Source organism: Panicum virgatum, chromosome 9N (genome assembly GCF_016808335.1).
Source record: "Panicum virgatum strain AP13 chromosome 9N, P.virgatum_v5, whole genome shotgun sequence".
Classification (NCBI taxonomy): Eukaryota; Viridiplantae; Streptophyta; class Magnoliopsida; order Poales; family Poaceae; genus Panicum; species Panicum virgatum.
Window position 1 is genome coordinate 45,482,370 of NC_053153.1, and position 12,668 is coordinate 45,495,037.

Below are 12,668 nucleotides of genomic sequence, written 5' to 3' on the forward strand. Positions count from 1 at the left end.
ATTTTAATTAAGTTGACATACGAGGGTTCGAGTCACTCTTGACTATGGGCACGACTAATATATCAGTTTTCGCTATGTAGAGGTTGCACACTTTACCCACAAGTCATGTTACTCGTCACGCAATGCTAATCAGGCACAGTCACCACACTTTCTTAGGTATGGGTGCATAGTACACTACGAGGTCTTTACAAAGACTTTTGCACCTTCCCCATAGCGAGGCGAGTGCTTGGGTACACCAGACTGCTAGGCGAGTGCACCTCGTAGGCATACCAAACCCTTTTGGCAAGCCGAGTACCTCTCTTGAACCTAGTCCCCACCCCCCCCCCCCCTCTTACGCCTTTCAGTAAGCTACTAATAAGCCAGAGAAATATAATTCATCAACTAAGATCAAAGTCATATAGTTCTTGTGGTTGCGCTGTTTTTCTCGGTGGTTCTCCATAGTTGATTTTAAATAATCATTATCAAATCATCATAATGTTTTCCAAAAAAGATATAATCCATGTATCAAGTATAGTGTTTTCACAAACCACCTGTAACCATAGTTTAGCAACTAAGCAAGCTACACAAAAGATTTATTAAAAATAACCTGGCTGTTCAAGGACACGGATTAATATGGATCATAGAAACCCATCAATTTAATGTATGCAAGCATATAATAAATAAATGTTATTTGACGAAAATATGATTAAGGAATACACTTGCCTTTCTCAGTCACTTGATGTTGCTCAAAATCTTCAAAGTCATGCTATTGGAAGTTCTCGAACGGCTTATCATCTACTCATCACGAATAAGCCAAGCAACACACAAGTACATACAAGAAAACAATAAAAATAATTTAAAACACAGCAATTATGGATAAATAGAGATAAAAAACTTATAAGCTAGTTCTACATGTTACAACGATCAATACGATACTAAGAATGTGTAAAACAGATTTAAAATGCTAAACATAAGTTAAAAACGACTCTGCAGGAGCTTATTTGCTAGAAAAACTATAAAAAATGGCTAAATAGAAAGAAATCGGGGCCTGAAACATAATTATATTAAAACCTAAGGGCTAATATGCTAAAAACTCAACTAAGGTCGGTAGATTCTATTTTACAAAAGATTAGGGGATTTTATGCAATAAATAGGCTGATTTAAAAATACTTTTCAACTAACGTGGACCACGGGTTACATTTGAAGAAACACATGGGCCTTTTCACAAAAAACGCCAAAGCTGACCAGCAAGGCTGTGATTTGACCGGATTGGATCTGATCCGGACCATCGGTTCTTTATCGAACTGTGGAGGCGGCGGGTGTGCCCGGCGGCGCTAGCATGGCCGTGGTGGAGACTTCGCCGTCGTGGCGCGGATTTGGCGCCACGGTGCGCAAAAAAAATATCCATGAAATAGCTTGGGGCCAAGAGGGCGATGTAGGGAACCCAATTGGGTAGTCCAGGGCGCCAGAGGAAAGTCAGAGTGGGTGGCCGATGGTGATGTGCGGGGGAGAAGCTCCGGCGAGCTCGAAAAGGCGTTAACTTGGACTAAAACAAGCCGAGAAGAGGGGGAGGTAGGGAGATGTTATGGTCACCACACAACTCTAGGAGGCGGCGGTGCGAGCAGAGAGGTTGCAGCGGAGGATGTCCACGGCGAGCTTCAGACAGCGGCACAGGCTCTAGCGGTGGGGCACGCACGTGCGCAAATTTAGGCAGAAAAGCGACGACTAGGGCATACGGGGCTGTGTTGTGCGACCGAAAAAAGTGCACGACGTGTGTGGCCGGGTCGGCCTAGGCGTGCGCGCCCAGGTGGGCTCAGAGATGGCCGACTCCGAGCCGAACTCAGCTTTGAGGTGGAAGGAGTTCATAGGCGGGCCCCGCCAGTTAGTGGAAGAAGAAGAGAGGGAATGGTCAAAAAAAAATGAGAAAAGGGAGAGGGAGAGGGAGAAAAAGAGAGGTTGGGCTGGCGAAAAAACAAGAAAAGAGCCGCCGGCCCAAGAAGGAAGAGAAAAGAGAAAAAATAAATGAAAAGGAGAAAAAGAAAAAGAAAAGATTTTTTCTTGCCAAGAAAGCAAAACAAAATCACAGAAAATATAATAAAACCCCAGACAATTCAGGAAAAAATTCTAGTTATATCTAGAACTCAACCATGATCATACAAAAATAAAATATGCACAATCATGATGAGTAGTCTATGATGAGTTTTAAATATTCCAAAAATAGTCCTTTTAAAACTTGAAAATTACAAAATTAAACTAGACTATTCTAATATGAATTTTGGGGTGTTACAACATGGATGCATACTTTACACAAAAGTAATTGCATAATCTTAGAGAAAGAATTGTCAATTTGTCATAAATAAATTCAGCTATACTGTACCGGAACCCCCCCCCCCAGTTTTTTTTTAAAATCATATAAAGAAAGGATTAAAAGAAATTCAGTTATAAAAAAGAAATACCATTGCCCACCAGCGCGCGAGCAGGCGCTCGTAGGTGGACCGGTAACCTTTGTTATAAAAAAGTTAGACTATTGGACGGATGATCCACTGTGCTATCTACAGATGAGGTGGATGTATCTGGTAGATAGCATCATGCTCTACTATTGTGGGTGCCCTTACAATACTAAGTACTCTACAACTGATGTGGCTATTTTTTGTGGGTGCCCTAAGTTTCCTGTCTCAACCTCTCCGCACCGTGTCTCAACCACCGAACGAATCTCCTCGAGATATCCTCGGCCATGAAGAAGCTCTCCTGCATATTGTCGTCATCGCACTACGAATACGGCCAGACAGCATCGATGTCTCGAACCTACCTCCCGTGCTGCCATTGCGGAGTATCCCTCCCTTATCGAACACATGCTGCCGTCGAGATCGTCAAGGCAGTGTTGTAAAATATAATTAATGAATATACCGCACGTACATTTTACTAGTAACATAAATTCAGCTATGCTGTACCGAACACAACTCCTTTTACGAGGAAATAGCACAACATAAATGTAGGATTATGCATTACCTGAACACGCAGCATTGTTTCGAAGAAATAGCACAATATATATAAATGTAGGATTAAGCATTACCTGAACACGCAGCATTGTTTCCTTCAACGTTGCCAAGGGGTTTGGTACTCTTCACCAGATCCGATCCATACACCACCGTGGACCACAGTCACATGCTGCTCCAAAATGAAAACGACATTTAATGTTCCTTTGTATTTTTACAGGTAATAAAAGAAATGACCGCAGCTTGTGCTATTCAAACGGTTGGTACATCATCCTTCTTCAGAGCATGACTGATTTTTTTTTTCGAATATATTGATTTAGATCAATGACAAAGTGTCAGCATCCCGATTGACTCTCGCACGGGAACAGACCAAACCAAACGGCTAGTAAATCGAATCCCTAACAAACTAAGTGCCAAGCCTAACAAACAAACTGACCGAGTTTTAAGGGAAACAAAATAGATCATGAAGCCAACAAGTAATGAACTGATATTGAAGAATTCTTGCACCGTCATTCGCATCCCTACATAACACGATAAGGTAAAATCAGGACGCCATGAATAGTACTAGTAGCGCCAAAAAAGGGCACCCCACCATTGTATGCCGCCATTTAAGGTAAAATCAGAAATTGTTTGTCACGTGAATATACTCTCCCGGCCTCCCCTTGCGACCCGGCGTACCCAAATACATTGTCGTTGCAATGTTTGGTAGAGCCGTTAGTTGGCAATTGTTCGCTGTGGGAGCATTGCGGCGAACGAGCCGCAGGATTCCAGTTTTTCATCTCTGAATGTAGAAACTAGGAAATTCATCATATTGTAAAAGGATGTTAGCTTGGTTTTCCATGCAGATCTATATGATGAATTTATCTCAATATTCAACAAGGCCTAGTATTTGGGCAAACATGTCGGCAAGCGGTGCATATTCAGTAGCAGTAGTTCAATCATGAACTAGCATGTGTTCGGACTAGACATCAATGGAACTTTCATTACTACTGATTCCAAGATTGTGGCCAATAATCAAACTAATGCTACGGTTCCATATGTGCAGATGCAGCTAACAGTGTGTTGTCGAAGCCACTGGCTAGATTGGGCATCAAAATTAGTAGGCAGTAGCAATGTTGGTCTGCAGTGCTGAATGAAAAGCAGAGCACAAGTAAATTTCAATATCTGCAGGACAAAAAAGCGGACCCACGAAAACAAAAGGCAGCAGCTAGCATAGACTACCTACAGCGGCAACCATTAACACAGAAATAGGTCTCAATAGTGGTGGGACGGACGGGCCTCGCGACCACAAACTAAAAGACATGGTTGAGCAGGGGTTTGGGAGCATGGCGGTACAACTCACCAGGAATTGAAGGCCACGAATGGTGACCAAATTCGATGTCGACAAATAGGTGGTGGAGGATTGAGATTTGACGAAACTCAATGGTGACCAGGTAAGGCAATACTCCCTCCATCTAACTATGCAAGACCTATTTTTGCTTGGCTGCGAACGGCCTGCCGGCCGACTTGGCTAGCAGCGCTCAGTAGCGCCCCCTGCCTGCCGGCCGGGGTTCGATCCCCGCTGGGGACGGATTTTCCGGCAGGCAGTGCAGGGGTAAAAAAATCTCCCTCGCTGTGTTCGCCGCAAGGCATGGCCCTTGTGGGCATGGGCCAGGGTTCGGGGGGTTTTTCCACAGTCGGAGAAGTTGTGGTCGCTTCCTCTTAATGAAATACGGTGGGGGCCGTTTCACCCTCCCGGCCGCGTTTTTTTTGCTTGGCTCAAAGACCAAGGGAAACACTCCCATTATTAGTTTTTCTTGGGAAAAGAACAACCAGCGTTTATTGCAGATTTGATTACTCTCTGCATGTGCTTTCACTCCCGAGGCATGCATGTGATAAATTATTGCCGCACCGATTCCCGAAGCGTCACTTTTGAGGAAAAACCAAAATAGACCTTGCATATTTGGATTTTTTCAGATTTCCTAATAGGCCTTGCATAGTTGGATGGAGGGAGTATATCATAGGGGCAAATTAGTCACTTCATTAGGCTTTTAATGAAAAAAAGGAGTACAAATAATTAAAACAGTGAAAATGCTATGGAAATCAAGATGTGCATAAGGAGAGTGTCAATTTTGCGAGGTCAATATTGAATATGTTAACTCGCGAAGCCCAACGAAGTGTCAAAAATCCAAATTTCACTCGAGGTTGAAGGTAGGCCTCGGCATTCGGTTCTAACCAAACCGATCGGTTTGGTTCCTCCGTTGCTACACAAGTTCGAAGTTCGGTTCTTAAAAAATAAGGACCGATAAGTTCTTTTTAGAAATAGGAATAGAGGAAATTCGGCTTCAGTTCTTTCAGTTTGGTTCCGATTATAACCGAATTAATCGAGTTCATCTCCTCAACACAGTACACAAAGTTAACAAAAAAAAACTAGATCTCGACGGAGGGTGCCACGCCACCGAGCAGCGTGCCCGATCGGGTGGCTGCCGCCGCGGCGCCGCCATGCCGTGCGCCCGCCTGGGTGGCCGCCACCACACCCACGCTGGCCAGCGGAGTGTCCGCCGGCGCCGGCGCCGCCACCCTCACCAGCTGGATCCACACGCTGGAGAGAAGTGGTGGAGGATGGAGTGGAGCGAGTAGCGGTGCGCTGCCGGGGAGAGGACTTGCGAGCGAGAGTAGAGGAGGGAGCGGTGGCAAGCTGGCCGGGGGCTGGGCTGGCGGGCGCAGAGCGGCGGCAGGCGCTAGGCGGGGGGTGGGGGCCGGCAGCAACGAGCAAGGGCCACCCGGGAGTGCCTTAGTGCCTGACTACAGATGGGCTGCGGGGGTGGCTAGGTGGTGAGTGGTTTCATACCTAGAATTTGCTCTATTGGACCCATGATGATATATTGGGCTTAATTAGTAAATGGGTTGAATGTCTATTCGGTTCTTTCGGTCTCTCAAACCAAACTAACCGAGTTAATTCAGTTCCGGAGATATAGAAACCGAATAGAGAACCAGATTTCTTGTTTCTGCTTGTTTCGGTTTCATTCAGTTCCGGAGATATAGAAACCGAATAGAGAACCAGATTTCTTGTTTCTGCTTGTTTCGGTTTCAGTTCTCGATTATTTCAGTTCGATTCTTGGTTCGCAGTTAAATTTGCCCAGCCCAAGTAGAAGGCGTAGGGATAAAAATGGAGAAACGGCTGGGCTGGAGTTCAAAGCAATATTTGGAATTCTAGAAGGGGGGGAGTACGCGACCATCCTAATAGCGTAGCAGTTCCACCATTTGCTGTGACAGTTTCCGGTGCACGCGCTGTATAAGAATTTGAACATTTGGACTAGATGCAACAATTTACTAAATTATTCTACTAAATTGAGCATTTTACAAGTAGTTGGATCAATATGCACCCGCTTACCAAATTATCGTATGACCTAATCTATGGTAGTTTTGACTAATTTTGATGGCTAATATATATTACTTCTGTTCCATGAAAAGTGCAATCCTGAGTTTGAAAAAAAATCCCATAAAGAGTGAAATTCTAGAGATTGGATCTCAATTACCTATCTAATTAAGTGGTTAATTTGAATTCCATGCCAAAACTAATCATATGTGGCAAATATATGAGGGTACGAGAGTGTTTTCATGCCACCACTAAATTGTCTGAAAAAAATCTAAAATTGCACTTATCATGAGATGGGGGTATATCAGTTTTGATGGGCCGCTCTTCTTGGTGCTCAATTGTGCTACTTGGCTGTCACTATAGGCCCGGGGCTGCAGCCAATGCCCACAGCCTGGTGGGCTGTAGCTCCTCCATTGTGTTTTATAAAAGAGTAAATTGTACCCATCATACAACAACTTGCCAGGTGGGTACAAATTGATCCAACAATTTGTAAAGTGCTCAATTTAGTATAATAACTTGATAGCTGGGTGCAGATTCATCCAAAAACTTAAAAAAATACTTATTTTAGTGCAATAACTTGGTAAATTGGTGCATTCACAGTCCAAACATTACACGACAATATATTTGCTAACGTCAAGTCACAATAAAAAGTATATTCACGTCGGAACGTATTATTTGACCGTTGATTTTTGTGTCGCAATGGACACCAATAATTTTATTTTATTTTCAAAATAAATTAATTATTGGTTTATCAAAATAATATATTATTTAACTACCATTACGACATCAACATATTAAGCAAAGTAGATGAACGTCAATAATTCTTAAATTTTATAATTGGAAATTATTGATGGTGATACGGTTGTTGCTTTTCAACTATGTACAATTCTTTATTAGTTCACAAATTTTAGAATTATTACACCATTAGCATAACTCAAACACTAAAATCGATAAGAGGGACCCTGAAACCTTAGGTTTCTTCTGCACTTATGCTCATGTATTCAACAATGCTCATGTTTGTTTCTGTTTATTTGGCTCATTTTTTCTTTCTAATGAATATATGAGGCTTTAAAAATATATATACCAAGCTCCTAAAAGGTATCAATAGTTTGTATCAACGTATTGCTTTTTTAGTTTAATAGTGCATATAATCAAACATATCGGAAAACAGTGAGGGTGAATTTTTCAATATTGAATATCAAATTAAATAGTTTTAACTAAAATTAAATCACTATACATAAATAATTAATGTAAAGATATAACATTAATTTTTAAACAGTGAGGGTTTTTTTATCCTGGCCAAATACATTGCCACGCAGGCCGCAACATAAAAATCAATGGTCAAATAATACTTAATAATTTGTCCTAACATGAATATACTCTTTATTGAGACTTTGCGTTAGCTACATTGCTGTGTAATATTTGGACTGTGGATGCACCTATTTGACAAGTTATTGCATTAAGTTGTGCATTTTACAAGTTATTGGATCGATCTGCACCCACGTTATTGCACTAAATTGAGCATTTTACAATTTGTTGGACCAATTTGCACCCACCTGACAAGTTGTTGTATGGTGGGTGCAATTTACTCTTTATAAAAATATACTCAATCCTTATTAATCATCTTAATTCCATGAAGAACGCAATCCCAGTTTTCTCGAACAGATTAGTGTTATTGGTAAATAATTAACCTTGCTATCCTTACTATTATCTTAATTCCATTATTTGAGGAGAAGGTGTTCAATTTCCACAAAGTTAGTTACAACAAGCAGATAATTAATTAATTCTTAGAAAATATGTTTAAAAGGATAAGATAGGTGGTTATTGCTAGGATTGCATTTTTTGTGGGATTTTGTTTTGAATCTAGAATTGTATTTTTGATGGAACGGAGGGAGTATTTTACAAGTGAAAACTCTAGGACTGGTCTTATAATGCTGGTCTGGATAGGTAAGGGCATGTTTAGTTCCCAAAATTTTTCCTGCGCTACAATAACTTATTACTAATTAGGAGTATTAAATGTGGATAACCGACAAAACTCATTTCGTAACTCAAGGGTAAAATCGCGAGACGATCTAATGAATGTAATTATGTGATGATTAGACAATGCCGTACTACAGTAAACAATATCTAATGATGGATTGATTAGACTTAATAGATTCGCCTCGCGATGTCCTGTCCATCCGTGTAATTAGTTTTATGACTAGCCTATATTTAATAGTCCTAATTAGTGTTGTAAAAATTCCCAAAAAATTTTTTGGAACTAAACACGCCCAAAATTTGTTCGACTAATGTTCTGTTTCTATTTCTCGCTTGTATGCAGTATGGACAACGCTATCTGAATTCAATTTCACTACAAGAAGCTAAAGGCACTTCACTTCCATTATAGCGGATTTTGAGCAGGTGTCTCGTTTCCTTGGGCAACATTTTTGTTAGACGAAACAATCACACGTGGGATCCTGAATCTTTGGTTTGGTCTTCACTCTGAAATCGCAGTTCGTCCTTGTGTTTTTCTTGACTCTCAGGTGCCAGTTCGTTCCTCTTTCCACAGAGGAACATGTAGAGCCCAGCAAGAATCATGAACATGCCTAAAATACTGCATTCATGCAAACAAACGAAGGTATCAGCTCTGCATATCAACTGCAATGCCCTTTACTTTTTTTCAGTTCCCAATAGTCATTGTTATTTCACCTTCCCGATTAAAGTTACTGTATTTTCTAACACTTTTTTTCATCATCATGCCAGATACAAAACAGAAGAAACCTTAACTTCCAAACCCGAGTTTTGTAATTATAATACTTTTTGATGGGATGCTTAGCTTGTGAGTCTTAAGAACTAAGAAGATTATGGAAAAGTAACATTATAATCATACCTTCCAACATACAAGTCATGGCCGAGGAGCAGTGAGTCAAAGACAGTGGTGAACAATACTGACACTGCGCAAAACATCGATGGGTAGGTTGGGCCTCGCTGCGTGACGACCCATGAAATCATCACGAATTTCGCGGCAGTGTTGAGTATTGCCTGTGCATATATACAAAGTATTAGTTAGATAATACAGTAAGAATGAAGCACTTGGCTAAATATTGAACAAATAATGCCCGCACGGCTGCTTAATTTACCGAGTACACGATTGTGAGCAGGCTCATATTCCATTTCAGCTGCCAGGTCTCCTTCTCTCTGTTCATGGCGACCCCTACAACAGCCATCTGTATGCAGCCGACGAAGCATGTGACAACCGTGGACCAGTACTTGTAAGGGAACACTTTCAGCATCTGGGCCTGTCAAAAGAAAACTAGGTGTAAGTTTAGAACTAAGTGTACGCACTCCTTGTTGAATGATCATCATAGTTACATCAAAGTTTCTTTTAGCAGATTTTGTTTATAGCCTGACAGCCGGAACGCTCTGAAAACAACAGATAGAAGGAATGAAGGATACTGCTTGGGTACCATTGTTAGTATCTGCATTTGCTTGCTTATTATACCTGCACTGTGTACCAGACGGCCAGGCTCAAGCAGCTGATGATGAGCAAGATGGTTCCACGCATATGGTGGTGCCCATATGCAGCTCCTGAATGCTTCGCATGGTACCCTATAACGTTGGTAGGCCACAGATGAAGCACTTTGCCCTTGTACAGGCTAATCACCAGTGTTCCCCCGACACAAACAATGGTTCCTATCACCTTCAAGTTTCCTACCAGGCTCTTCATGTTCAGAGGCTCCTTCCTGAAATAAAGGTCAATTTCAGGTGTACCGTTTCAGGAACTATGACAAACTTTGGGTCTCAGTTACCTGAAAAGAACCGCAAGGATGAATGTGGCTATTGGGATAATGTTGTAAAAGTTGATCGCATATCCAGGCGATGTATCTCCGAGGCCAATGTAGTAAAGACCAGGAATAGTGAACCTATCGATAACCAAGAAACACAATTTGTAAATGAAGAAAAATAATCCTGTACCTATGGAGAGTACTTAACAAGATTGATATCAATAACTAATTCATAATAGGACAACTCACCCCACAAGTGCACTTGTAAAAATCCATATGGATGCCTTCAAATTAAGCTCCTTCAACTTCCCCCTACATGGCATAATCAAAATCAACATTATCATAAATGAACACAAAAAGAACATGTTCAGCAGAGCATATTTAGATCAAAGCAATACAAGTAAGAACAATTGTATATCTTCTTTTGTTGATAATAATTGTACAAGCTGTAATGATTTGTTATATTTGGAAGCAAACTCCAGGACTCTGCAATTTTCATATTAGAAAAAAGTAAAATTGTGTGCAATTTTTTTTTTGCTTCTATCGAAACATATAAGGTGGTTGACTGACAACATGAAAGTAACAATACACAGGACAATATTCTTGGAGACTGCAGAGCTAACTTCTCAAAGATCACAGCTAGGGGAATGACCAAGATGGCACCCATGAAGAACCGATAGGTAAGGAGGGTGCAGACGGACAACCCATCATCGACGACCACCTTGGTGAGCAACATCTGCCCAGTTGTGAAAACTTGAATCAACGCCATGAACGAGGCTGCCCACCATTCCTTCTTGGTTCTCCCCATCTCTCTCTCTACAGGACAGTGGAGCAGCAGTTCTGAAGGAGAATAAATAAAGCACTCCGATGTGGCGTCAATGCGTGATGCGTGAAGGGGACAGGGATTCAGCAACAGGTCGACAAGACGATGCTTGTGTGCTTCTATGTCATAGCAGAGGTTTCTTTAGGTCGACAAGACAATGCTCGCTTGCTTCTTTCTCTTAGCTGAGGTTTCTTTAGGTCAGCCTTCAGCCTATGTGTGTGAACAACTATGACGTGTATCGATGCTGATATATATACAGATGATATGCATACTACATGCGTGCAGCTTGTATTATAGCGCGTGAATTGTAGTACAGAACTACAGATATATAGTGATGGTAGAAATGCAGGGGAAGTGTAGTGTATAAAGTGTACAAATTCTAATACTTCAGGCAATAAATTTTTGGCACAGTTTTCCCTGGAACAGTCTACTTTTAGCTGTCCCAAATATTCCTGAAGCAATTAATTTCACAAAGTTATGACTTCCGAAGCAACGTCCAATCTGTTATTTTCCTAACGTTTCAGCAATTACTATATATTGTCATGGTATATATGTATATATAGATATATATAGACGTTCAGATTGTATACCCATTCAAGAAGATTGCAGACTTTGGTTTAATTAAGGTCACTACGGGAAACGCCTGTTTGCAAAGTGCTCTGGGCTTTGCCAAGTGCATTATATCAGACACTCGGCAAACCGAGTGCGGCCACTAAAACACTCGACAAACACATGACACTCGGCAAAGCCTTTTGCCGAGTGCCGAGTGCATTTAGGTCTTTGCCGAGTGCCCTGTATACTCGGCAAACAAGGTGATTCCGGCAGTGGGTGTCCCAAAGGAAGCCCCATCCGGAAAAAATGTAATATAGATACAGGAAGGCGCAAAGGGTCCGGAAACAGAAAGGAACAGCTGGAGACGCAATCAACCAAGGCACGGATAGTCGGCCACCTCGCCGCCATCAATGCATCGCAGGAACAGCTCGGTGACTTCAGGCATCAGAAAGAAGACAAAAGAAGTGATGCTAGGCAAAGACATGAGTTGAAAGGCAGAAGAAAAATGGGAAAACAAAACTGCATCTGGATCCTGGATATGTACATATACATACAAACACTATTGCAGCAGATTTAAGAAATACAAATACGCAGCAATCTGACTCGAAGACGATGCAAATAAAATGGAATTGGCGTAAAACTTCTCAGAGTATTTGCCTAGTTGGGTGATACGGAGTACGGACCTCTCGAAGATGATGGCGAGCGGGATGACCAGCACGGTGCCGAGGAAGAAGCGGTAGGTGAGGAGGGCGAAGACGAAGAGCCCTGCATCGACGACCACCTTGGTGAGCAGCATCTGCCCCGTGGTGAACAGCTCGATCAGCACCATGCAGATGGCCGGACCCCACTCCGCCTTGAACGACGACGGCCTCCCCATCTCGTTCTTCTCGGATCTCCCGACTCCGTCTCTCCACAAGATCGATTGATCAGCAAAGCGAGCGAAGAAGAATAGCCGCAGAAAGTGCAGCCTGAGCAGAGGGAATCTAGGGGGAGTGGAATGGCCCCATTTGGTTACCCTGCAGAAGTCGCTATAACGGACTTTGACCGCTAATTATGGTGTTAAACAAAAATAGTTTACAAAACCAACTCCAGAACTTAAAAAAAAACTTTGCTCATCATTTTTGGACTTAAATGTGACGGCGGAAGAATAGCACCACCCACTACTGATATAGTTATGTGACTGGCAGCATCATTAC

General features: G+C 41.9%; 1 protein-coding gene across 1 annotated transcript; it reads right to left on the reverse strand.

Moving 5' to 3' along the window:
- Nucleotides 1–8,678: 8,678 nt before the first annotated feature.
- On the reverse strand, nucleotides 8,679–12,453 carry LOC120687576 (WAT1-related protein At3g30340-like). Its single transcript, XM_039969591.1, has 7 exons — nucleotides 12,156–12,453; nucleotides 10,347–10,409; nucleotides 10,122–10,235; nucleotides 9,815–10,055; nucleotides 9,453–9,611; nucleotides 9,203–9,354; nucleotides 8,679–8,926 (listed from the first exon to the last, which is right to left on the reverse strand). Exons 1-7 carry the CDS (start codon nucleotides 12,347–12,349, stop codon nucleotides 8,776–8,778), a joined length of 1,074 nt encoding a protein of 357 aa, XP_039825525.1. The 5' UTR covers nucleotides 12,350–12,453; the 3' UTR covers nucleotides 8,679–8,775.
- Between the last annotated feature and the right edge of the window lie 215 nt (nucleotides 12,454–12,668).